Source organism: Cajanus cajan, chromosome 1, assembly GCF_000230855.2.
Source record: "Cajanus cajan strain Asha chromosome 1, NIPB_CcT2T_4, whole genome shotgun sequence".
Lineage (NCBI taxonomy): Eukaryota > Viridiplantae > Streptophyta > Magnoliopsida > Fabales > Fabaceae > Cajanus > Cajanus cajan.
In genome coordinates this window covers 91,401,627-91,428,172 of record NC_138517.1, presented here as the reverse complement: position 1 = coordinate 91,428,172, position 26,546 = coordinate 91,401,627, and the positions used below count along the sequence as shown (strand labels likewise).

The 26,546-nt window shown below is 29.7% G+C and overlaps 3 protein-coding genes across 5 annotated transcripts; 1 reads left to right on the top strand and 2 right to left on the bottom strand.

Moving 5' to 3' along the window:
• Positions 1 to 429: 429 nt before the first annotated feature.
• LOC109803914 (YTH domain-containing protein ECT4) lies at positions 430 to 7,083 on the bottom strand. 2 transcript variants are annotated; one of them, XM_020365592.3, is made up of 9 exons: positions 6,923 to 7,083; positions 6,725 to 6,787; positions 5,958 to 6,016; positions 4,392 to 4,470; positions 3,825 to 4,048; positions 2,912 to 3,442; positions 2,259 to 2,471; positions 974 to 1,153; positions 430 to 757 (listed from the first exon to the last, which is right to left on the bottom strand). In XM_020365592.3, exons 2-9 carry the CDS (start codon positions 6,750 to 6,752, stop codon positions 635 to 637), a joined length of 1,437 nt encoding a protein of 478 aa, XP_020221181.1. In that variant the 5' UTR covers positions 6,753 to 6,787; positions 6,923 to 7,083; the 3' UTR covers positions 430 to 634. The 2 variants fall into 2 exon arrangements, with proteins under 2 accessions (XP_020221181.1, XP_082923758.1); XM_083067632.1 differs by lacking the exon at positions 2,259 to 2,471.
• An 8,694-nt stretch (positions 7,084 to 15,777) lies between these two features.
• LOC109803483 (ion channel protein) lies at positions 15,778 to 22,219 on the top strand. 2 transcript variants are annotated; one of them, XM_020365084.3, is made up of 12 exons: positions 15,784 to 16,337; positions 16,889 to 16,957; positions 17,044 to 17,661; positions 17,855 to 18,037; positions 18,209 to 18,268; positions 18,366 to 18,569; positions 18,985 to 19,233; positions 19,454 to 19,552; positions 20,013 to 20,207; positions 21,045 to 21,137; positions 21,255 to 21,521; positions 21,648 to 22,219. In XM_020365084.3, exons 1-12 carry the CDS (start codon positions 16,008 to 16,010, stop codon positions 21,864 to 21,866), a joined length of 2,586 nt encoding a protein of 861 aa, XP_020220673.1. In that variant the 5' UTR covers positions 15,784 to 16,007; the 3' UTR covers positions 21,867 to 22,219. The 2 variants fall into 2 exon arrangements, with proteins under 2 accessions (XP_020220676.1, XP_020220673.1); XM_020365087.3 differs by lacking the exon at positions 21,648 to 22,219 and having other exon boundaries at positions 15,778 to 16,337; positions 21,061 to 21,137; positions 21,255 to 21,395.
• A 728-nt stretch (positions 22,220 to 22,947) lies between these two features.
• LOC109803644 (glyoxylase I 4) lies at positions 22,948 to 25,424 on the bottom strand. Its single transcript, XM_020365314.3, has 3 exons — positions 25,168 to 25,424; positions 23,448 to 23,782; positions 22,948 to 23,342 (listed from the first exon to the last, which is right to left on the bottom strand). Exons 1-3 carry the CDS (start codon positions 25,344 to 25,346, stop codon positions 23,248 to 23,250), a joined length of 609 nt encoding a protein of 202 aa, XP_020220903.1. The 5' UTR covers positions 25,347 to 25,424; the 3' UTR covers positions 22,948 to 23,247.
• Between the last annotated feature and the right edge of the window lie 1,122 nt (positions 25,425 to 26,546).

Below are 26,546 nucleotides of genomic sequence, written 5' to 3'. Positions count from 1 at the left end.
TAATAATTTATTTTTAACAAATCTTTATTTTAAAACAAATTAAATATAACAACATAATAAAATCGATAAGCATTATTTTTATTATTCTAGCAAATTCTTGAAGAAGAAAAAAAGAAAGTACAAACAATGAAATATTTTTATTATTCTTGCAAATTCTTGAGAAAAAAAAAAGTACAAGCAATGAAATATTTTTATCTTTAGTATACATATCAACTAAAAAAATAAAAATAAAATAATCCAATGGCATAATCAAATAAAAGAAATCAACCAAACAAAACATAGCTTTCGTATTAACCAACTTTGCCACTTTGGAACTGGGCGCTCATCAACGTGAAACAAATTAGTAAAAGCTCATGAATGATACAGAAACATAGGAAACATCGAAGTGATCGTACCATACTAACAAATACCTCCTCGACCGTTTGCCAATTGCAAACATCAAGTAATATAAATATAATTGGTCGAACTTAAAATGTGTCATGATCGTCTTATCGACATATCACACAAATCATGTAATAATTTGAAAAGGAACCGTATGCGTCAGAATCTCTAAACAAACCAAACTGCAATTCTAAAATGCATGTGTAGAAATAAATATCTAATCTGGCTCTCTTTTTCTCCCCTACAAATCTTGCTATCTAGAGCCTTGTTTTCCAGAGGAATCGAGAGAAAGATTTTTTGTAAGGTTGACGAGAGTACCTTGCTTGGTACCACTCGATTGCATCTCTATTTTCTTCTCTCTTGCCTTGACAGTGTTCTGCAGAAAATTATAAGACAAACGATCACAAACGCAAAAGTAAAAATATAAAAACACAAAAAAGACAAAAAGGAAGTGACTAATGACCAATATAACATCATAGCATTACAATATTCCAGTCGAGTGCACTTATGGAAAAGCACATATCTTCTATGTTCAAATTGCAGAAATAAGTAAGAACTACGAACCATTGGAGAAAATGTAAATGGAACATACCTCGTAATTGTCATTGCTATTGCCATATACTTCCTGTTCTGACCTTACATGCTTAGTACTCCTCTGGGAACGAAATAACTTCTCTCGCTTCTCATAAAAGACAAAATCATCCAATAGAGATGTCTTAGCCGAATAATTTTTAAAAATATTCAGCATCTGCAGTCCCTCCTTCAGTCCAATCTGCAAACCAGATAATTACAAATTTAATGATAATCTAACAAAATATTGAGTCAATAACTATAAGATTTATTTAGTGTTTTTCAAGATATGATATGATGCGAGAATTGGATAATTTTGTTCGATAATTAGGACACACTAGATAATAACATTATTGTATCATGCATTGTATTTAATATGGATCAGATAATAATAGAATAAGATATAAATTATGTTTAAATAATAAAATTACTGTTTTGTTGATATTACATCTAATTTTATAAAAAAAAATTAATTTAATTTTATAAATTATTAATATTATAAACTATTTCCATTTTTTTGCCTAAAATTTTCATTTTATTTGCCTTAAATTATCAAATATAATTACAAAAGAGAAAAAAAAAATGTTACAAAACTAGTAATGAATTAAATGATTCAAATGTTCGATAAAACATGTACTTAATAAGTCTATCAACAATGCTAAAATAAGTTGACAAAACAATTATAAAAAAAAATCTTGATAAGTAAATAAAACACAAATTAAACACTATAAATCAATGTCAATAGTTAAAAATTAAATAAGTCAACTCAACATGTTCTAACCCAATCCATTGGATTGTGGGGGTTAGAGAGTTGAAAAGTGCAATCCAATCTAATAATCTACTTAGATAGATTATACAAGTCATTGGATGAATTTACCAAAAAATAATTAAAAAAAAGTCATTGGATTCAAACATTTTGACACCTTGAAGGATAAAAAAATAAAAAATAAAAATCACACTTCCTCTAGAATCCAAAATTAATAAATAACTTTCTCCAGAGAAATGGAAATAACCAGCATCATGATATGCACTGATGCTTGACCTAATCATTGATCAATTGACACTACATTATATATAGTAGAGATTTACTTTTCCTTTTAAAGAAAATTTCCCCACTTGAAATACACAAGAACATCGACTCTATAGTGGTATACAAATTATCATGTCATTTACACAAACTATTTGTATATACCACTTACAACTTTCTGTCAGTAAATAACTAAACCCAACTTATACAATAACTAATTTTTTCTGTCTCTATAAAAGCAAGCATAGGTGCAGTTTAATGCCATCAAGTTAAGAATTACCTCTTGTGTGTCCCTGGTGAAAGTTACAGGCTTGTTCTCATTGTTTGGAAGGATGATATGCTCAAGCCGATTGTTGGGAACATCTTTTATTATATGCCACTTAATTGGGAAGAACCCATTGTACTTATCAAGTTTCCAAAAGTTCATGTCTTTTTTAAAGTCCACCGGCCCAAGCATCTCAGCCACTCCAACAAACTGTCTGCTAGCATTAACCTGATTTGAGTAAAAAATTCATCTAGAATCTATAAAGATTTGAAAATGAATTCCCAAATCTAAAAATATATCAGCGGATGCATAGTTGTGCATGCATGACAAATAAACTTACATCAAAGATATTCCTATTATAATTTGGAAGAGAATAAATGATTTTGGCATTTTAATCAGACAATTTAAGAAAAAAATTTTATTTTTGACAATTATTGGACATAAATATAAAAGGAAAACATGAACTGACGTTCATGTTCTTCTCATGGTTTTTCTTTTTGATGATAATTTAACCTCAAGAAAGAGAATAAAATAAAATACATACCTCTAACAAGATATCAATATCTAAAATATCAATTAAAAAAAGAGTTTATTTATTAATGTTACACCCCTTCTGAACAAAAAATAAAAGAGGGAGAGACCACTTGTGAATAAAGATTTGAACTCACCGAGAAAAAGAGGAAGACTGGATACATCGTGCCTGTCTGTTTCAATTTAGCTTCTGCATCAAGGAATGCTGCGTGCAACTTCTCATTTCCATTTGGAGTACTTGTCCAAACATTATATTTAACACCCTTATGAACATCATCTTCATTGAAAGATTTGATCACATAAAATTTAGCAGTTTCGTATTCGGTTTGGAAATCTGAAAGGTTATATTGGTCTCTACATATTGTGATTGCAAGCTCATCCTTAACAGCTGACGATTGTAGAAGAGGATTGTTGTAACGACCCCGAGGACCCCGAGTCATTTCCATTGACATTTCAGATTCTCCACTCCTGATTTTGTCACTCAACAAAAATCTATCATTTACACTAGATACTCTCCCATTTGGTCTATAGTTAGTAGAGGTATTTGGCTTGTAGTTTGTGGGGGAGAAAACATGGCATCTTGGGTTGGCGAATGATGAAAATTTTCCTCCTTGGTGATATGTACTTGGAGGAGTGGCTGCTGTAAAATTAGAACGCAAACGAGGAGCCTGCAAAATAAAGCATTTACATTATCAAAACATCTTAGTTCCACTTCCACAGCAGTTATAGTGAAAATGTAAAACACTTGAAACAAAGTTCAATGAATGGAATTTTTTGTCCATTTCTTATTCCAAAGTATATTAAATAAAAGTTATAAAAACAGATACTAGAGATGGCAAAAAAGGACGAGGAGAAATTTTTCCTCTTACAAATTATCCAAATAAGTGAAGCAAGTATCAAGGAAACAAGACCATAACATCTTTCTAAGTATTCATCGTCAATGCAAGAACTCTACCACCTCACAAAATGAATAAATAAGCAAGAAGCAGTGATGCCACATGATATCATATTCATAAGCAATATGAAACATCATAATCACCAACTGATTACCTTGTGTAGAATTTTGATATCGTCTTCTGGATCAGCCACAGTCTTGGATATCGTTCTGGTTAAGCTTCCATTTCTATGTATAGACATTAAGCTACTTGGCTTCATCAAACCAGGAGATTTTGGATAACTTTTTGGAATTACAGAACCCTTGACAGTTTTGCTTTGCACACAAACAGAAGTTGAGACTGATGAATTACAAGACAGAGCTTCTGACGCATGTGCACCTGATTGTTGAAAATCGAGGCAAAGAAAGGTAAGATTGATGATCAATTGATCGAATAGCACTGATAAAAAAAAAAGGCTATAAGATAATAAGAAAAGGACATTATTTTCAAGATAATACCTGAATTTTAGGAAGTGAAACATTATTTTCATATGTTATCAACTGATCATAAATGTAGTTAGTATTCAGGAGCCTGTGCCTAGTTAATTATAAATTTAGAGTAACTTCTAAGACAGATACTTCAATATCATTATTAAGGAACTATTTTTTATCATCTTTCCTAAGGAAGAATAACAATTAGGTATAGGATGATTATATAAACTCAAGATCTTCAGCTGACTCACCTGTGAAGCCAGCAGCAACATCTCCAGAGGAGATTGCAAATGTTGTCAAATCTGATGAGATACAATTTTTTAGAGAATCCTGCAGAAACTTATACAAGAGTTAAAATGAAATACAAATAAATTATATAATGGTATAGTACAAAACAATTCCACTTTTGTTTTCCTTGAATGCAATTAAGAGAAACTAAATATTCCTGATATATTAGTCAATGTACGTATCCAGCTGTTTAGATACAAGGTGTTAGATATAGGTCCAGAAGGGTACATACAACTAAAAGTGCTCACTGTACACTAGTTATAAACAAATACCAAGTTATAGTGTAAATAATTTAAGTCAGGCCCAAACATTAGAGTCTTGCAGCAAGATCATGTTATCTATTAATTAAAGTTTTTGTTGCTCTGTCCTCGACTGTCAGGTCTGAATAAATTACAAATTACACTGGCTGGCTGAACGCTTCATGAAAATGAAATACGTGTAAACTATAAAATGGTAACATAATACAAAACAATTAAACTTCTGACAACAATAAAAATATATTATTCAAGTAGTCCAATGAAATTAAGAGAAAGAAAAAACATATTCCTTAGATATAGGTCAATAATGTACACATCCAGTCATTTAGATACAAGGTCAACTCTTTAGATATATGTCAGGGAGGGTAAACTGAACTAAAAATGCTCAATGTACACTAGTTATTTAGTCAAAATAAATACCTAGAGATTATGTACAGTAGTAAATAAATTAACTTTAAGACCAATGTTATCTATCAAAAAAAAATTTGCCATCTATCAATTATGTTGAAAGGCAGAGTTTGTTGGAATTTCTCTATAATCAACGGAGGACCACATTTGACCACATTCAAGAAACCCTACAACGGAAACTATACCCTTTGTTTGAAACAGATTTCACTAAAATCGAGGGTGGGTTTGTGTCCCCTGAAACAAAGTTCTAGGAAGATCGAGTTGTTGCCTTGACATTTGCAAATCACTTATTAACTTGTACAAATAGAAGAATCGAAGGGTTAAGAGTGGAAGCAAAGGGAAAGCTTCTTAGTAAAGAAATATACACTTGTAATTCTCGAAAAGAGAGTTACCTCAAACGTAAGTATAATCCGAGAAAATAAACTTTGTACTGTAGAATGAAAAGATTGACAGATCTTCTATTGTCAATTGTCATGGAAGAAACATTGTCATCCTTGTATAGTGGAAATAGTTTTTCCCGAACTACGTCCAGAGTGTTAAGAGAGTTACACTCTTAATACTTTCGTTTAGTGTCCATTTTAAATTTACAGAAGGGGGAAGGGGGGTTGGTCTCATTAATTCCCAAGAGTATCTCCATGCTAGTTATCATACTGCAATTTAGAGTTCTTATGCAGAAGATGAGTTATCACGCCTAAACAGTGTGTTTTGCAGTCCTTACAACACTCTGCCATTTCAATTCAATAGCAAAGAATTGCAGTACTTTTTACTGAACAGATGAATGAATCAAAAATAAAATTTAGAAAGAAAAACATAGAGAGAGAGAGAGGCACAGACTCATAGAGAGAATCATGAAAGTGGACATACCACATCTTCCTCATTCTGCTGCTGACAATGATTGGTAGTTCTATTGGGGGCAGACTGAGCTATATTACATGGTTAAGTATACCATAAATTAAACTGTCAAATAAGAGAAAAGCCAAATAAAATCACCCTGATTTCCTGAATCCTAACATCTAACCATGTCATTGGATTTGCTTTATATCGTTACGTTGAAGCAACCATTAAAGAGCTATGAAAGTATGACCTGTCTGCTTTGTCTCCTAAAAAGAGTGGGGGAGGGAGCAGAGATAAACAGTTATATATTGTCTTTCCTAGTTTAAGAGCTTTTCCTTATTTCCTTATCCTTGAAGAAGATACGTTATTTTTTTGAATATATATTTCTTATCGTTTGACTAGGGTTTAGACTGCGTGACTACTATCTCTCTTAGTCTTTCAGTTTACCATCAATAAGCAGACTATTATGACTTTTGTGAATATAGGTTCTGTGGTTGATCATAAAAAAATTAAAACAGATAGAGAGAGAGAAAGAAAATTATTAACTATATCTGACAATTTTGCACCATTTAATGTCATTACTGTGCAATAGAAAGCTAGTAAGCGGACAAAATAACAGCCGTGGCTTTAAATACAGTACTGTAAATACAAACGTTGCAAAATATACGCACTACGACATTTTGAAAAACTGTAACTCAGATGAATAGAATGTTATCGATTCTGGAAATTGAAACGCTGATAAGATAAATTTTGACAAATAATAGGAACAGTGTAAAGGTGAATTAACAAAAGGATACTTGTCTGGAATTCCTTGCCACGGTTCATGATGAAGAATACGAGTGTTTAAAACCAATCGCAGCCTAAGAAAAAGGAGAAACAGATTAGACAAAAAGAAAAATAAAAGAGATACGTTGTATAAAACACTACTTAACAGGAGATGAAGGTAACCCAGAATCAAGGAGATACGTTGCAGAATTGAATGTATTATGCCATACCTAGAAACTTAACACGAGATTGAGAAGAGCGCACGAACAGGAACAGGAACAGGAACAGGAACAGGATTCGTTACATCGCCTTCCTTCGCCGCCACTGCCACTACGCTATTTGTATTTCCTTCCTATATGCTCAATTGCTTTTACTCATAACCCAACCAATTCATCACGTCTCAGTTAGGATAAAATTAAGTAATTATCTTCTTAATTTGAATAATTATTTGAAATACATTCAAAGTATATATAATATAGTATAAAAATATATGTATGAATTCGAATTGTTTATATAATTAAAAGATATTATTTTTTTATAATAATTACTTTTAAATTATATTTAAGATTATTTTAATTTATTGATATTTGATAGTATAAAAATATTTACTTTAATCGCGTCTCAAAATTAAATAGTAACTTTAATCGGCTATATTTCATTTCATCTGATTTTAAAAAATTATTAACCCATCCAAATTAAATTAATTTAAGTAACACCGTCCTGTTTGGGTTTGAATTGTTACGTTAAAAAATATGGGATTTTATTTTTCCTTTTTTGACTTTCAATATTTATTATCTTTTTAATCTTAAATTTTAAATTTTATAACAATTAATATGCACAAACTTTTATGTATAAACGTTATTGTCGTCTTTATATATTATTTTATATATTATTATATATATTATTAGTAGAAAAAAAATACTCCGTGCGGTGCATTTTAATTTTACATTAAAAAAATTAAAATATTATCTTTATTTTAAGAATTTCTTTTCACTTCTTCCTACATTTACTATTCCAAGGTTTTACAATTTGATTTTTTTTTTTTAAATTATATGATTTCAATATAGTTTTGATTTTTTCACTGATTAATTGCTAATTATTCAACAATTCCTACAAAAATTACTTTTAATATAAATAATTGTTCGAAATGGAAAAATAAACAAAAATGAGTTGTTTATTCTTAGAAATAAACATAATGAGTTAAGATCTATTTGGATACTTTTATCCATAAACACTTATAAAAAGAAAATAAAAATAAAAAATATTTTTTTTATAAATTAAAATTAACTTATGCATAAATTAAAAATAAATTTTAAATAAATTAAACCATCTTTTGAGGTGCCTTCAACGTAACGAGGAGATTAGTCACTACTATCAGCGGTAGATATTCCAAGGAAAAATCAAAATAAATAAATAAATTAATTAATTAATTAATATAAGATAATTTTGTAAATTTTTTAACTATAAATTAATTTTAATTTATGAAAAACTTATTCATTACGTTAAAAATTGATGTACGAATGAAAATATAAATGGAAGATGAAACAAAAAAACTCATACTTTCTTTGTGCAAATGATCAAAACTTGGATATTTGTAGAATGAGAATAACTTGAGCCAACATTTAAAATGAGATAGGTGACTTCTTAAAAATTGAAATTAAAATTAATTAAGTTAAAGTAGATGAATATTCTCATCCCCGGTACATGTTAGGGCATTGAACAAGTGTATATCTTGTTTAACTTTGCTTGTATATGTAAAATTGCCACTTGGATGATTATAAATTAAAAAAATAATATAAAAAATAAAATTTAGCCTCAACTTTAATGACTTTATTAGCTTATATTTTTTTTAAATTACATTTTTATTCCTTCTATAATATTAAATATGTGATTTTGATCTTTTTATTTTAAATTTATAATTTTAATCTCTTAATTTTATAATATTCATGATTCTCTTGTTAAATACTCATTCATTAATTATTAAAATTGTAATATAGGACATAATTTTTACATTAAGTAATGACATGATAATTAATATTTAATAATATTTAAAATAAATTTTGCTTGTAGTCTTAACTCTTATCTCATAAAAGTATTCAAGTAAGAAAAAAAATGAGAATTAAAAGTACAATTTAACTTAAATATTATTAAATATTAATTATTGTGTCATTTATGTAGTATTAAGTCATAATGAATGTTACAACTTTAAAGACTAATGAATAAAAATTCAACAAAAATAAAAATTGTGTAAATTTTATAATTTCAAAAACCATAATTATATATTTAAAAATAAAATAAAATAATTAAAATTACTAATTTGATATTATGAAGTGATCAAAAATAGTATTTATTTATTTTTTAATGAACAAGATGAAGTGGTCATGAAAAAAAATGTGGTACTTGAGCTTTGTTAACTCATTTAACTTGATGCAATTTTACTTTTAGTTTTATATGAATATGAATATGAATTAGAAACAAATAAGCTATGATTTAGTCAATTTTAGTTGTTTTATTTTAATCCGTCAACTTGAGTGGTTATTGTATATTTTTAAGTGAGGAAACCTATAATTGAATGACTTGAAAACTAACTATTTCTCATTTCTTTTCATTAATTTTTTTTAGATTGTTTGTTTTCATTAATAATATTATAGAATTAAATTTTATTCTAAAAATATCTTATTGATTAGTTGATTTAAATAGTGGTAACATTAAATTAAATGATATTATACATAATTTAAAATATAACTTTTTTCAATAATAAGTGTAACATGTAATATTAATGTAACAATAAATATATCTAATTGTATAAGGGTATAAAAGAAAAGTAGTAATTAAATCTTGAAGTGCGTGCTCCTTCTGTTCTCTTTTACAAGAAAAAAAATATTTATTATTTTTAAATATAAACAATTTTAATTTTTTTTACATTATTTAATAATATGTTCTCTAAAATATTATTCTTTTAATAAATAACTTTTGAATTGTACAACTTTTTGCCATTTATAACAAAGACAGTTTATAAAAAAATCTTATGGGGTAGTAAAATTTAATGTAAATATTCAATTTTCTTAATATACATAAAATTAATTATTTTATCTTATAATAGAGAACATATTGAATACTTATTTTTATGATTAAGATTAAAAAATTCATTATCTTTGCTCTCTATTATAAGCATTATTTTTTTATATTTTATTTTTTATATATTCAGAAAATTAGTTAATTATATTAAATTCTTCCAATATAGGAGTATAAAGTCAACTAAAAGTATAATTGTTCCTCAAAGGAAATACAACATATCATATACACATATATTTATAGTAATCCAAAAATTGAAAGATAAACATAGATTGTTAGTCAAGCAACACTACAAAATACTAAACTAGCTACATCGAGGTAGCTCAACAAATCAACATTGCCATCCTCCATAATGGCCTTAAAACAACTATGCCTTCTGGCTATCCTTGTCCTACTCCCATATAAATACAATCATCACAAGTTAATCACAAGGAAACATATAAGGATAATCTAGTATTCAAAGAAATCATCATACAAAGTATAAAAGTAAAGTGCAACTATACTATCAGCATCAACAGACAAACCATACAACAAAACTCCTCATGGCTTTCAACTTTAACAACACAACCACAACACATTAGCTTACATTCAACAATAGTTGCAACTCATAAACCATTCAACAAAGCATATGAACAACACCACACAATCAACACATCATGTGCACAACAACACAGTTATATGCACCTTCATGCATTTAACTAGGAGATATTATACAACATAAGTGAATACTTTAAGTGGTTTGACCATACCGAATCAATAATAATGTGATCCTTTTACAGCTTTTAGATCAACAGCCAATTCAGATAAAAATCCACAACAATTGATTTTTCAAATTTCACCACTTAAACTATGAAAATCTAATATTTTTTGTTATGGTGGGACAACTTGGGTTTAAGCTTACCAAGATGTTAGCATGCATAACTAAGCCATTATTAGCTTGTCGACTACCCTCCAAATATTACGCCTCTTTCAGTACTTAGTTATACATTTTGGCCCTTGACCTCGTACCTTATTCGGTTTGGTCACCTTATACATGAATGGCTTAACCTATCCTCGTATAGATCAACAATAGTCACTTTATAATCAGTATAGCTTAACCTGACTTCTATATTATGATCACTTATAAATGATAGGTTTGGACCTTACCTCATACCACATCAACTAAGCTCTTAGAGAAAACTTAATTATTCATTTCAATAGTCAATTTGTTAAGAAGGGATTGCATCAACTAGACTCATAGAACATAGCAATAATATAAAATATCCTCGCTATGGGATATCCAACTTTTTAAAACATTTTTCCTCTAGTTATAAGTTAATCAACACAACACAACACAACTTATTGTCTTAAACATTCTTAACACCATCACCTTGACATTTCGACAATTTAATCATCAATATACATTATCCATATCAATATAAAAAGAACTAGCAAAATATATCAACATTGAACATGTAATAAATTTAACTAACCTATACATGTTCAACACTTAGGGAAGAAAACTACAGATTTTCATTTAAGCAACCCACACCTAACACCATTCTTCCCATGCCTAGCGTCATTAAGGTAGAGAGCCTTTAAATGACCCACGCCTGATGTCAAACAACCAACTCCCAACATGAATGAGACAAAGACATTGTGACAATCACACCTAGTGTGGCTAAACCCACACCTGACCCTATGCAGGTAGAGAGTCTTTACTTAACTCATGTTTGACATCACCACATTAATGTTTAGCGTCATTTATACAAAAAGTTTTTGTCTTGTTCATGTTGAGTGTCACTCAACTTAGGGTTTAATGTCACTAAGTTAGAGAGCTCCAAAGGCATCCACGTTTGACGCTATTCAACCCACGCCTGATGTGACCAAGTTGGAGAGTTCTCTTTAAACTTTCATTCGACATTACCAATCTTGCGCCCAACGTGAAGCAGAGATTCTCTAACCTATGTCATGCCTGACGCCATGAAGTTACACCTAGTGCAGTGATAAATTTTGCACTTGGAAATTTCAAATTTTGGCTTAATCAATACTTGAAACTCAGAAATACCAATATATACAAGGCACTAATTTATTCATTCACCATGGATGACTCGAATCCAACTAGAAAGCAAATTTCAAGAATTACCCATATCTTCCCCAACATATTCAAAATCCCAATAAGTGCACAACCTATGCAATTCAACTTACAACCATCAAAACAACCACAAATTTGAATGAAACATATCATATACAAATTCATAATTCGACAAAGATTGCAATTCTAGCTTCCTTTACCTCCAAGTATACAAGAAGGAGGAAGAATGAAGAACGAAACCAAGCTATGAGTTAACTTTGGAAAGCTCCATACACCACTTTGACTTTGATTCAAAGCTTAAAAGTTTGAGTCTCACCACTAAAACTTCACTCAACTCTAGAGAAGAGATTTAAAGGTAAACTACAAAATCAAAAGGAAGTAGGGTCACTTATGGTTCCAAGGTTTCTCTCTCCATACTATCTCTTTAAGTTTTCCTAAGAATGAACTTATGAATCTTAAGTTAGGAAAAACCTTATATATCTTCTCCTTATAAGTCAAACTTGACATCTGCTAAGAGAAACTCTTTTACAACTAAAACTCATTAGGAGTTTCTTAATTCTCAGAGTTTCTCAACGATAAAAACAATAGTCACAATAAATTACCATAACATATAATTTAATAAAATTAATAACAATTAATAAACATGTACAGTGTTACATTTAACTTTGAAAAATTAACATAAAAAATATAATATAAATTAAAATTAATTATAATAACTTTAAAACACTTGAAAAACACAAATAACATATCATTGAAATAGTTGATGTATCTACACAAAGATATATAGATAATTCTATCACTTCAAGTCCTCGTTCAATTGGTCTTCATCCTTGTAGTTTTCATTCATAGTTTCCTTGTAATTTTATGTTGCACTTACCCTAAGAGTCCAAAATGTACCATATTTACCTTTAATACTGAGATGAATAATCCTCAATTATATATGTTAAAAAGGAAAAAAAAAGACATTTACAAAAGTTATTCCAACACTTAAAGTTAATTTTAGACAAATCAACACAATTAATATTATAATAAATGTAAAAATATATATTTTTTCTCTCCTTATACATCATCATTTATACTAACCTTACTAGTTTAGGTCTATAGGATAATGATCATCATATATTTAGCAATGATTTTACATTCTCTTTAAAGTTTATTGATCATTGATATAAATCGAGTAATTCTCAATTTTTACCCCCTCTGTATAATTACTCCGATATAGTTCAATTTCTTATTATACTCATCCAAAATATTTTTTAAATATGCTCCATTAAATTTATTTGGAGACGATAATGTAAACAAATATTATAAAATCTTACCATTCATACCAATCAATTTTACTATTTAATGCAACGTCTCTATAAAACTTCTATAAAACGGTAAAAAAAAATGTGATTGATTAAATACAAATTTTGTCGCAAGCAAAAGATTAATTCTGATTAACAAACATACAAGAAGCATGATATCATTTTAATAATATACTTTATAATATGAACTCACAATACGATAACAGAAATCATTCTCTTCCATCACCTCAGTTATGAAAATGGGACTCAGAAAGTTTGCCTCCAACATTAAAATTTTACTTTTCGAGTTTTTATTTTCAAAAAAATATTAATGTTATTGGAGTTGCTCTTAACACATTTAAAATATTTTTCTTAACAATCATAGAATTGATAGAGAAAAGTTTTTTTTATTTTTTCTATTTCTTCTGTTACTAAACTTTTGAGAACATAAATTTTACTTTTCTCTTTAATTCTCAAAATTTTTACAGAAAAAAAAAATATTTTTTAAATTACTAAAAGGAATCCCTCCACCCTTTATTTATCAAAATAAATATTTTTACTGTTGTAGCTCAGAATTCAATTCATGAAAAGTTGAATTCTGAGCTTCGTTTCCTCCCTCTCCGATGATTATCCCTATTGGAATTCGGTTACTGGGGATTGAATTTCGAACATAATTTTTTTGTTTTTTATTTTTTTAAAAATATTATTTTTGTAAAATTATAAATTATATATTTAGTCAAAATAATTATATAATATATATAATTAATATAAATAATATATAATATTATGTTTATATATTTATTAAAATATGTAAGTTTTTGCTAATAATTTATAATATTAATACGATAAAATAATTATAAATAAAAATTTTATTTAAATAAAATAAGTTAATTAATATTAAATATTAATGTGTATTAATATTTGTAGTTAATTATTTTTTAAAATTAAAGTTTTGGTCAAATATTATTTTAATATTTATGTAAAATTTCTTATTCAAATATTTACTAATATTTTATTAATGGCCATTAAATATTATATTATTTTTTGTTGTATTTTTTCTTTTATTTAATAATATTCTTTAAATGTATATAAATTGATATGAAAAGTTATATATCTAATAAATATAATATATTTAATGAATTTAATCTATATTAAGTTTAATAAATACAATATTAATAGTATTACAAAAGTTAATTAAATATAATATTTTATAAATAAATATTATATAAAAATCACTTTATTTTTGTAATTTATAATTTCTATATTATTACAATAAAATATAATTCGTATATAAAATTAAATATTATGTTTATATATTTAATTAAATATGTAAATTTGTGTTAATAATTTTTAATATTAATATAATAAAATCATTTTAAATAAAAATTTTATTTAAATAAATACATTAACTATTATTAAATATTAATATTTATTAAAAATTATAGTTAATTATTTATTTAAAATTAATATTTTTGATAATTTAATAAAAAAGCAATTCAATTTCGCGGAAGTCAAATTCTGAGCTGCAACGGTAAAATGGTTTACTTTGATAAATAAAGGATATGGAGATTTCTTTTAGTAATTTAAAAAATATATATTTTTTTTAATAAAAATTTCCTTAATTCTCTTCATGTTTCTAAAATAAAACTTAAAAATAGAAGAAATGTTGAAAAAGAAAATAAAAAGATAATTTTTTTCTTGAATTTAAGTTAATAAAAAAGTGTGAGATGATTTGTGACGAAATTTTTTTACAAAATAAATGAATAAAAATATCATTAACTCTTAAAATACCTCTTTTTTTTTTTAAATTTTTTTTTATAGCTTTGTGTTTACATCAATGTTGCGATGATTACTTTTTTGGTTATTATTTTTATGAAATATGTTTATCAAGAGAAAAGAGTATTATATATCGTTTTATATTAATTATTTACACGTGTTTACATTAGAAGATATTTATCTCGTGATTTTACTTTTATTTAATATTTGAAAAATATTTTAAAATAAAATATGTATGTTTTATAAAATTAATATATATATATTTTTTATTCTAATAAAAATTTTTATTTATAAACATAGTCCATATAATATTCTAAAATTTGATAACTAAAAATTAATCTATATTCATAAAATGTGATTTTTATTAATTAAATATTATTTTAATATACCAAATCGATTCCATATCCTAGACACACTTTACATTCCTTGGTTAAGAGATAATATAAAATTTTAATTGTATTGTAACGTTGTATAAATGAGCACTTCAGTTATTTTATGTCAAAAAAAAAATTAAAATCTACAATTTGTCGCTTTTTGACTAGACGTAGATCATGTAGAAAGAAACGAGCACTAGTGATGATAGAAATTAAATATATATAAACTGTATAAAAAAATAAAATTATAAAAATTAAAACATTACTCAAATAAATAATATAATAACCTATTTTTAGTTAAAGAAATCCTAATTATTTATGAGACGCGACAATTATCAAATAATTGTAACATAATTTAGCACTTAATAAGTACTGAGCGAATAATTTAATATTTTATTAATTTGAAATTGTATAATATATATATATATATATATTTGATTGGTTTTGGACATTTTATTTCCTCCTTTTAAAACACAATGATAGAGAAAAAAGGTAGAAACTAGAAACGGAAAAAAACTGAAATATGAAGAAAGGTTGATCGGAAATAGAAATAGAAAGGGTGATGTGAGGACTGAGGATGAGGAATAGGATGGATGATCCACGTCAACATGAGAGAAAGTGAAAAAGACTTTCCTTCTCTCTCTTCAGTCTCTTCTCTTGTGCTGTGCTTCTGCACACATTCTCTTTCTATTATTCTTTGTAGATCCCACCATCAGTCGTGCTGTGGAGAATGCGAATGAGCAATGAGGAATCTTCCAATCTCATTCTCAGGAAGCCACCGCTGAAGAGGAGCAAGACAATTCCCAATCCAAGGCCCACCGTCTCCCCTCAATCCCATTTCTCCGACTCCTCCGACGAGCAATGGAACTACCCTTCTTTCCTCGGCACCACCACCAAGAAGAAAAAACCATCTCTCAAACACAACCTCTCCCTTCCCAAACCCTCGCTTGTTCCACCTCCACCTCCACCTCCACCTCCACCTCCCTCCACTTCTTCTCCGCCACCCCCTTCCCACATCACCACACCTCAACAACCTAATCGCTCCCCGATCTTCTATCTGGTTAGTTACTTCCTTCTTTTGCAATTAGATTCTCTCGCCACACTGCTTATTCTATTTTCTCCAATGCTTCCTGTTTTGCCATTATCATAATTAAGTAAGGGACTATTTAGACTAAATTGTCCATAACTATTTATAGAACAAGAAAATAGGAGAAAACAATGAGTTAAACTTGCTAAAATAGGTAAGCTAAGTTATTTAAGTTCTCTCGTATTAGCTTTTCTATACTTCTAAATCTTACTTTAAATTTATGCATAAGCTATTTTTTCTTTTTATTTTGGACAAGTGTTTATTCAAACTGGTCCTAGATCCTTTTCTAGAACCCTAGCTGTTCTTCCATGTGAACTATTGATGCTTCTAGAGACTCTCAGCACTGGATAACAAAGTTGGCGGACATGTTTTCCCACTTTGGACAAATTATGTTTCTCTCTTGTGTTGAGCTTGCGTGACAGAAAGTTATAGACCTTTCCTTTTTATGAGTACTTCCACAAGATGAGATGACTTCCATGACTACTTCATACTGAATCATTTGAACCTTTCCTTTTTTGTTGCAGCTCCTTATCACTTGTATGGTTTTTGTACCTCACTCCGCTTATCTACAATATAGGCTCACAAAACTGGAGGTAAGCTTGCAATTCAAGAAATTGGCTGTGGTGATTAACTTCTTGTTTATGTTGGATAGGTTCTTTATCAATTTCTTTGGTTGCAGGATGAGAAACTTCACCAGTGCTGCGAAATTGATTTTTGTCCTAGTAATGGAAGGACATCTATAGGAAAATATGACAGTTCATTTTCTTATATCCTGAATGCTGACAGTAGAACAGTTGCTTTGTATATTGTGGTGGTCATACTCATTTTGCCTTTTGTGTTGTACAAATATCTTGATTACCTTCCTCAAATAATAAATTTCTTGAGGAGAACAAACGATAACCAGGAGGATGTACCATTGAAGAAGAGAGTTGCTTATATGGTAGATGTGTTTTTCTCCATATATCCTTATGCAAAGCTGCTTGCCCTTCTCTTTGCAACTCTATTTCTTATAGGCTTTGGTGGTTTAGCATTGTACGCGGTGACTGGTGGCAGCTTTGCTGAAGCACTTTGGCATTCTTGGACATATGTGGCTGACTCAGGAAATCATGCTGAAACAGAAGGAACTGGGCAGAGGATTGTCTCTGTCTCAATTAGTTCAGGTGGTATGCTGATATTTGCTATGATGCTCGGGCTTGTTTCAGATGCTATATCAGAGAAGGTAGATTCACTCAGAAAAGGGAAGAGTGAAGTGATTGAAAAAAACCACATACTCATTCTTGGGTGGAGTGACAAATTGGTAATCTCCCCGTTGATTTTACATGAATTGTTTTGAGTTTTTGATATTCAACTTGGAATATCATGTTTACTGTCATGTTGAGGAATTTGTTTTATCTGACAGTTCATCTCTATGAGTTCTGTGCATTTGATTGCATTAGTTATTTTTCTTCATAAAAAGGAAATAGGGGCTGATAAGTGATGTTTGATTGCAGGGTTCACTTTTGAAGCAGCTAGCAATAGCAAATAAGAGTGTTGGTGGTGGTGTTATTGTGGTGCTTGCAGAAAAAGAAAAGGAGGAAATGGAAATGGATATAGCAAAGCTGGAATTTGATTTCATGGGGACGTCTGTAATTTGTAGAAGTGGCAGTCCTCTTATACTGGCTGACCTAAAGAAGGTATTTATGGGGTATCTTTGACCCATTTGTTATATTTTCAGGGGAAAGGTTACCTTTTTATATAATCTCTGTGAATCATATAATGTGGGGAATAGGTTTCGAGTTGTTTACCTGTACCTTCCTTCTTCCTTACGATTTTCTTCATTCTCAAATTAAATTATTTATTAACAGGTTTCAGTTTCTAAGGCACGTGCAATCATTGTATTAGCTTCGGATGAAAATGCCGATCAGGTCATTCACCTAACTCATTTTTCCTTTGTTATTTTTATCTAACATTTCTGGAGAAACTTCCTCATAGTCAATGTTTTTCTCAAATCTCTATCTCCAGAGTGATGCACGTGCTTTGAGAGTTGTTCTCAGCCTAACAGGTGTAAGGGAGGGCTTAGGGGGTCATGTTGTTGTGGAAATGAGTGACCTTGACAACGAACCTCTAGTGAAACTTGTCGGCGGAGAACTCATTGAAACCGTTGTTGCACACGATGTAATTGGACGATTGATGATTCAGTGCGCTCTACAGCCTGGCCTTGCACAGGTTAGTCAAATAACTCAGTCCTTCTAGTAAGTATTACTGAAATTGATACACCCCAGGCCCCAGTCCTAGAGGTGATATCATGGTAAACTAGCTCTCTTCCACTCACCCTCATGAGGGTTGCTCCCCCTTTCTTATGTCATCATGTGTTTAGTGTTTACAATAGCTAGAGCGTGCTTGCTAAGTCACATATAGAACGCCCATGAATTATGACACATTCTATATGAATATCTGCACGAACTATTTTCATTTGTAATACAAAGCCTGTTTCTTAGATCCAGAAACTGACTGCCATTTTTCTGTCCTTAAAGTGTCTCAAACGTTATGGACTTTATCACTTCTCTGTTGCATTTGGTTTCCGTATGCCTGACCATGGTATCACTCAGTCTTCGTTCATTTGCTTCCTTCCCATGGTCAGATATGGGAGGATATTTTAGGGTTTGAGAATGCTGAGTTTTACATCAAAAGGTGGCCTGAATTGGATGGTCTATCTTTCAAAGACGTTTTAATTTCATTTCCCGATGCAATACCTTGTGGAGTTAAGGTTGCTACAGATGGGGGCAAGATTATCATCAATCCAGATGATAGTTATGTTCTGAGAGATGGGGATGAAGTCCTTGTCATAGCTGAGGATGATGACACTTATGCTCCAGGTCCTCTTCCAGAGGTAATCTTTCTGTCTAATTCCTCTTGTTGAACTGGGTCCATTTATGAATGCCTTATTGGAAAAGATGTTAATTTGATGCTTAGAATCTGGTATATGTTGCACACTCTCTTGGATTTATTTGATTAATGATAGTCGGTGACTTATGTGATAACTTTCTGCAGTCAGACATATATACGTGTTTGTGTGTTATACATGTTTTTAATGTTATATACTTATACAGGTACGGAAGGGCCTTTGCCCAAGGATACGTGATCCACCTAAATATCCAGAGAAGATATTATTTTGTGGCTGGCGCCGTGATATTGATGATATGATCATGGTAATTCTATAAGTTCTGTACACTCTGCATTACGGCCTTATATATCCTTACTCTTTTGACAAATGACTCCGCTATAATGCCCTATCATATTAATGTTAAGAAAGAACTAATTCTCTTATTTAATAGTTTTCTATAATCTTAACAAGAACAACAGGAGCTACTATTTTTTTTGCTAAGATTATCAGGGGTCCCCACACGGCCACACCCTTTAGTTGTGGTACTATTCAGTATTCACAGCTCTGCTGACCATGCCTAGCATAGGCCACGAGGGGCCTTCAGTGGGTTTCAAACCCCTCCAAACTCTGGTGATTTAATCGATAACCACAAAGACAACAAAAACAAATAAAATGTGTTCTTAATTTTCTACTCTAAAAACATATTATGGAAAATGAGTTTTCAAAACACAGTTAAAAATAAACATAATCCTCTAAGATTTCCTTAAATCGTTGTTGTTTCATAGGTTTTAGAAGCACTCTTGGCTCCTGGTTCAGAACTGTGGATGTTCAATGAGGTTCCTGAAAAGGAAAGAGAGAAGAAGCTTGTTGATGGTGGACTTGATGTTTCTGAGCTAGAGAACATAAAACTTGTCCATAGGGAGGGCAATGCTGTAATCAGGCGGCACCTAGAGGGTCTTCCATTGGAGACTTTTGATTCGGTAAGTTTTAAATATTTTTATCTTCATTTTTGTAGCATTTCAGGTTTGAAGTTAATCGGTGTGCCTTGAGGAAGGAATCCTCCGGCACTTATGTACCGTGTGAATATTAAGAGGCTGATGTCATGATCATGAATAACCAAGAAGTAAAGCTAGCATTAATCGATAATCAGACTTTGGAAAGAACATGTAAATTTTAAACAAATTTAACATTATTAATTAAATTAACTAATTTCCTTAATATTGGTGAATTAGTTAATTGGGTATTTAAAAAAGACCGAAGGAATTATACAATCGCCACGCAACCAAAATATAATTATAGCAGCAAGAATAACAACAAAAACCTCTCTTCACAGCTTTTTCCAATATCTTTTTTGTCTCCCACTTTTTTATTGGACTACAAATCATGCAATCTATTATAGTCATTAGTGCCTCCAGTTGCCTTCTTTGTACATATCAAATCACTTTAATCGATTTCTATCATTTTTTCTTAATTGATGTAACACCAGTATCTCCTCGTATACAATTGTTTTGTATCATTTCCTCTCCTGTATGGTCACACATCCATGTTAACATTCTCATTTTTGCTATACCCAAATTTCTCTATTAATGTCCCTTTAAAGCTAACATTCACTACCATAGAATAAGGTTGGACAAGTGTATTACAATAAAACTTGCCTTTAAATCATACTTCAACATTATTGCACCCATGTAAAATTTTGAGAAAAGTGTTGAAATAGGACTAACCGATTAAGTGTTATAAAATATCTCTAGATTAAAGATCGTCGGGCAAAGTAAATTAAAATCTTCTTCAACTGTATACTAACTCTAAAAGGACAGATCCTTATTCTTGCAGATGAGTCAGTGGAGGACTCTGTTGCTCATTCTGACTCAAGGTCTCTAGCTACCCTTCTGCTCATTCGCGATATACAGGTATCCATTATTGTAGCATTTCAAATTATGGTTATTATGTTCACATCAATGACTACTGTCCCATTGTTTTGCGAACTAAATTTCTAAATTTCTAATAACCCCTTCGGCTTTTTGTAGTCAAGACGTCTACCATACAAAGACACAAAGTCAACTTCTCTGAGGTTATCTGGATTCTCTCACAACTCTTGGATCCGTGAAATGCAGCAAGCTTCAGATAAATCAATTATAATTAGTGAAATTTTGGATTCTAGAACTAGAAATCTAGTGTCTGTGTCCAGAATCAGTGATTATGTGTTATCGAATGAGCTGGTTAGCATGGCACTAGCTATGGTGGCTGAAGACAAGCAAATCAACCGTGTTCTTGAGGAATTATTTGCAGAGGAGGTATCCCTCATTTGAACTGACTCTTGCTGCCTCTCATGATATTGATAGATTTCAGTTGAATTTCAATTTCTTTGGTCATCTCCCATAAATTACATATATGTTGGACATTGTGTTTACTTATGGCAGGGGAACGAGATGTGTATTAAACCAGCAGAGTTCTATTTATTTGACCAGGAAGAACTGTGTTTTTATGATATAATGATTAGGGGTCGTACAAGAAAGGAGATAGTTATAGGATATCGCCTGGCTAACCAAGATCGTGCTATTATCAACCCTTCAGAAAAGTCGGTGCAAAGAAAATGGTCCCTTGGTGATGTTTTTGTTGTTATTGCCAAATGCGATTGACAAGGGAAGGGATTAGTACCATTCTTGTTCCTTTATGTTCCGATCATGATTCATGGTTTGGTAACTGGTTACACTGGACCCTGTGATGACCCTCCGTTTCCCTTCCCCGTCTCAAACTTGCTGGGAATTTGGAGCTGAGATTTTGCCCGTTCAAAGATTCTTGAAGATATTGGTTAATCTCTTTATTTAATGTGGAATATGATATTTATAACGTTACTGCAACTTGTAAAATAATCTTTCATATATAGACTATAGGTGACTGGGAAGGAGTTCATAGTGGTGTAGGGTAACTCTAACAAATATGTAGAAACTATGAAATCATTGTTCAATAATAAAGAAAGATTTTGTTGTAACTAGTAGCGCGCTATATATATTATATAGAATTTATTTTTTTGTGTTTCTTTTCATATTAAGTAAGCAGCAGGTCGAGCGAAAGGGTAAAAAGAAAACAAAGAAATTCAAATTTAGTGTATAAGGTCTTGTTATTTGAATAAATTTCTAAATGAGTACTTAAAGGAAAAAAATATATATAAAGTAAGATAAATGAAATTTTTTTCATGAGTTAGAGATTTATATGAGAAAGATCTTATAAAGTTGAAATGCATAAGTTAGGAAAGAGTCTCTACGATCGCTATCAACTTTGTGTCTTTTTCGATACTTCTTATCTTTTCCTCCACACATTGGGTGAGAAATGAACTCATGTCGCGTTGTGCAAAGTTGGAAAAGACCATCAAGGATCAACCTTAAACAAATTCTTGTAGCGTTGTGTTAATATTTGGGGTCAAGATTGTTCACGAGGAACCCACAATCAATTTTTTTTTTAAAAATATTTTTACAAATTTACCTTGACTTTTGGGTTTCTCCCAATAGACCTGTAAGTGTGTAACTCAATGTAGAACATGGGCGAGATTGTTAGAAATCAATTCTTTAATCACTATGTATTCTTAATGCAAAAGTCAAAAAGTATACATCTTTAAAACAATTTATTAAAAGGCCTAAAGTTTACGACATGCTTAATTATTAAATATCAGAAGAAATACTAGAGCCCATAGTCATTGATCACATTAATAATGTGAAAGACTTGAAGCAACCACGATCACATTTCAATCTTATTTGTTAAAACTTAAAAATAAAAATGTCTCTCTATTTATACATAAATAATCGGAATGTAATCCACTGTTCTAACGACAAGCGGATGTTAAAGAAGGGAGAGAATTACGTCCCTATACACAAATGGGAACTCAAAAAATATATATATATATATTATCACACTTCACTACTAAAGTAAATTTACTCTCACACTTTATTTCCCCTTTTCTCTCTTCATAAAAAGGCTCTCACAAAACTTTTTACAAAATAATTAGGGAAATTACAGCAACCCTTATATTGAAATCTTCAACATATCTATCATTAAATTGTCCATCATCAGCATAGATTCTTCTACAAAGCAGTTCATCTTCAACGTACCACCATCTCCTGCGAAACCAAAATCATCCAAATAGAGAACATGTCATCATCCATATATTACTTGCCAAACTCTCTAGCTAGTTTTAGAAAAAAAAAGAAGAAAAAAAATTGTACCATAGAAAAATGGTTCTTGATCTTTTGTATAATTGGTACTAGGCTTGAGCTTTAGAGGGCATGAGGAAAGTGGAAGCACAGGGAGATTCTGGCAGTTGCATATTTCTATCATGTAACCATCAGGGTCATGGAAGAAGAGCTGATCAACTTGAATTCCACCATCTTCCACAAGTGCTGTCACATACTCGATGTTCATTTCATCAAGTTTCTGCATTATAAGTTTCATGTCTGAGCACTGAAATGAAATATGATTTTCTTTGGGGTTGATCTCTCTTTTATTCACCGGAACCTTATCTGACTCAAGTAGGTGAATGCCAATGCCATAATTGAATAACCTAAACAACATTCGTGCCATTACCGAAAAGCTATCTTAGACATATATGGGAAAAATGTCATATTATAAATACTTACTATGTTTTATTTCTCTCTTATTGTGTCAACTGTCAATGCATGCATATTTAATACTTTATCCTAATTATTTTTTATGATTTAAAGTTTAGACAGCTGGATGAAAAAAGTAGGTGTGCTGCGCGTGGTCGATGTATAGAGTGACAGATGAGAAAAATCGAGGGCCCCTCAGATTGAATTTGTGAACCAAAATTTTTCATGTATATATATCTAAATTCTTAACAATAAAAGTAAAAATGATAGATGTAATGTAATGATTAAAAAGAAAGAAAGAAGTATACTGTATGTGAGAAAAAATCAGAAGGTTTAGGCGTTTAGCAGAGGGCATGACCCCACCCCACATCCCAATGTAAGGATATAAAAATATATTTATTAATTTATTGTAAATTTAATTTACTTCAAATCAATGATCATTCACACTTTTTTTCTTCATTTTACATACCTCAATTATCTCGAGACACCAACCTATACATGCAGTAGTTATATGCGCCTTTACACCTATTAATTATGATGGGTAACCTCTTTGTTTTTAAATCAATTTTCATCTTCTACTCATAACAATTAGTATAAGATGAAACTGACTTTTAACTTATAATAATAATAATAATAATGATAATATATTAACTTATTTGTAAGATGTATTTTCCAAACTTCCGAAAATTTTCAAGAAAATATAAACTCAACGGCACATCAGGTAAGTACAAGAGTATGTACTATTGACAGTGCTTTATAAGATGCATTTTCCTAACTTTCATTTTAAAAGAAAAACACCCGATGGCACAACAGGTACATGAGTATCTACTAAGATGTGCGATTTTAATAGGAAAACAAAGTTAAGGGTCGTTTTTAATAGGAGAGAAAAAGATAATAGAAACTTGATGTTTGATAAATGTTTAAATCGGAGTTAATTACTCAGATCAAGGTGAAAGGAGAAAAAACTTGACTAATGAAATATGCATCCTACGTACGTAACTTTTAACTTTTCAAGCTTTCTTCTTCTACTCCTTCCATTTTCATTTTGAAAAGGAAAGCTAGACGTTAAGCAAATGGTAGATGTTTAGTTTCATATAACTTTTCTTGATGAATCATATTCAAATGCATAGATTAAGGTGGATTCTAACTCAATTCGTCGAGTAGTGTCTTAAATTATTATAAATCTCTTAATATAAATTCGATTGTGATAGATAAAAATAATTCACATGCATGATGGATCCAGCACATGGAAATGACTTTTGAAAATATATATAGTAGTAGCTCATGTGGGGAACTAGAAAAGAGAAGCAGAAAATGAAAGATCTAGTTGAGAAGTTACCATGCCCCTTCAAATTCGAAAGAAGAAGGCCTTTTGATAAGCACAAATCCTAGGACATTCTCATAGAATGTCACAGACTCAGTCACACTCTTGCAAACAAAAGAAACATGGTTAAGTGAAAGCAAAGGTAGAGGTATAGCTGAAGCTGAATCAAGTGACCCTTGTTCCATTTTCCCCATTTCTCTGTACTCTATATCTTTCTATGTCTCAATAATGCCTAAGGAAATTCTTGTGTAATTGAGTTGAGCAACCTCAAACGTGCTTATATAAAGGCAGAATTGTTAAATTTTTGTATAGTTTAGAAATAAAGTGAAAAAGTGAAATTATCTGTTCACACCTCATCCATTATCATGTCAACAACTACCCATATATCATTTATCATAGTTCAACCACGGGTCTACTTGTCTAGTTTTACAAAACGTGGCACACGATGTTATTGTCCAAAATTTATTGCTGATTGGAAAGTGGGACGAAACAACTTATTCTATTTTCGTTTAAATTACTACCACGTTTTCATCATATGCTTTTTTTTTTTTACTGTTAAAATTTTGTGATAGAATATTATTTCTATGGAAAAACCATTCTTGATTTTTAAAATTTCATATATTTATACATTAGTTGTTTAAGAAATTTATGTCACTAAATATCTTTAAAAAAATTATCTTCTATCACGTTATTAAAGAATTTATTACTAAATTAAGGCCTTAAAAATATAAAACAATATTATATCTTTATTTACAAAGAATTAATGTAATGGAAAATGAATTTATTAATTATTTTATATTATAAGTGTCTAATTTTTTTAAAAAAAAAATATAGTAAAACTTAGTCTTTAAAAATTCAATTTGATAACAATTTTTTTTTAAAATTTAACATTATGTAGATATTATCTAATTTTTCATCACTACATCGGTGTTAATATTTTATTCAACATTATCTTGAAAAGGTAAATAAAGAATTTAGTCTTATATTTAACATTTACTTCATAATTTCTGTTATGGTTATCAATAAAAATATATTAACTCAAAATGAAAAAAAAATCTCAAACTAACGACCTTGTCATAAGGGTGTTTGCATGACTGATAAAACTAAAAAATAAAGTATATCAATTGTTTAGTTATGAATTTTTAGATTTTAAAGTGAAGATTATAGAAAGAAAGACAAATACGTATATTTGTTTTTTATTTAAATTAATTTTTATATATTAAATACGAATTTTAATTTTTTTTTATTTAATAGACAATTTTTAGATATTTTTTAACTTTTATTTAATTTAATTTTTATTTATCATAGTTATTTATAAATTAAATTTTAATATTTTAAAAATAATTTTTTAATAAATTAAAATTATATTATATTACAATATAATTTATATAGTT

Excerpts from the sequence above, each read along its gene's own strand:
- LOC109803914 (XM_020365592.3), bottom strand. The coding sequence starts at position 6,752 with ATGAACCGTGGCAAGGAATTCCAGACAA. Across the intron at positions 3,443-3,824 it reads ATATCAAAATTCTACACAAG|GCTCCTCGTTTGCGTTCTAA; the intron begins GTAATCAGTTGG and ends TTTATTTTGCAG. Across the intron at positions 758-973 it reads ATAGCAATGACAATTACGAG|AACACTGTCAAGGCAAGAGA; the intron begins GTATGTTCCATT and ends AATTTTCTGCAG.
- LOC109803483 (XM_020365084.3), top strand. The coding sequence starts at position 16,008 with ATGCGAATGAGCAATGAGGAATCTTCCAATCTCATTCTCAGGAAGCCA. Across the intron at positions 18,269-18,365 it reads CGGATGAAAATGCCGATCAG|AGTGATGCACGTGCTTTGAG; the intron begins GTCATTCACCTA and ends CTCTATCTCCAG. Across the intron at positions 21,522-21,647 it reads AGGAATTATTTGCAGAGGAG|GGGAACGAGATGTGTATTAA; the intron begins GTATCCCTCATT and ends TACTTATGGCAG.
- LOC109803644 (XM_020365314.3), bottom strand. The coding sequence starts at position 25,346 with ATGGGGAAAATGGAACAAGGGTCACTTGATTCAGCTTCAGCTATACCT. Across the intron at positions 23,783-25,167 it reads TTCGAATTTGAAGGGGCATG|GTTATTCAATTATGGCATTG; the intron begins GTAACTTCTCAA and ends AATGTTGTTTAG. Across the intron at positions 23,343-23,447 it reads TCAAGAACCATTTTTCTATG|GAGATGGTGGTACGTTGAAG; the intron begins GTACAATTTTTT and ends TTGGTTTCGCAG.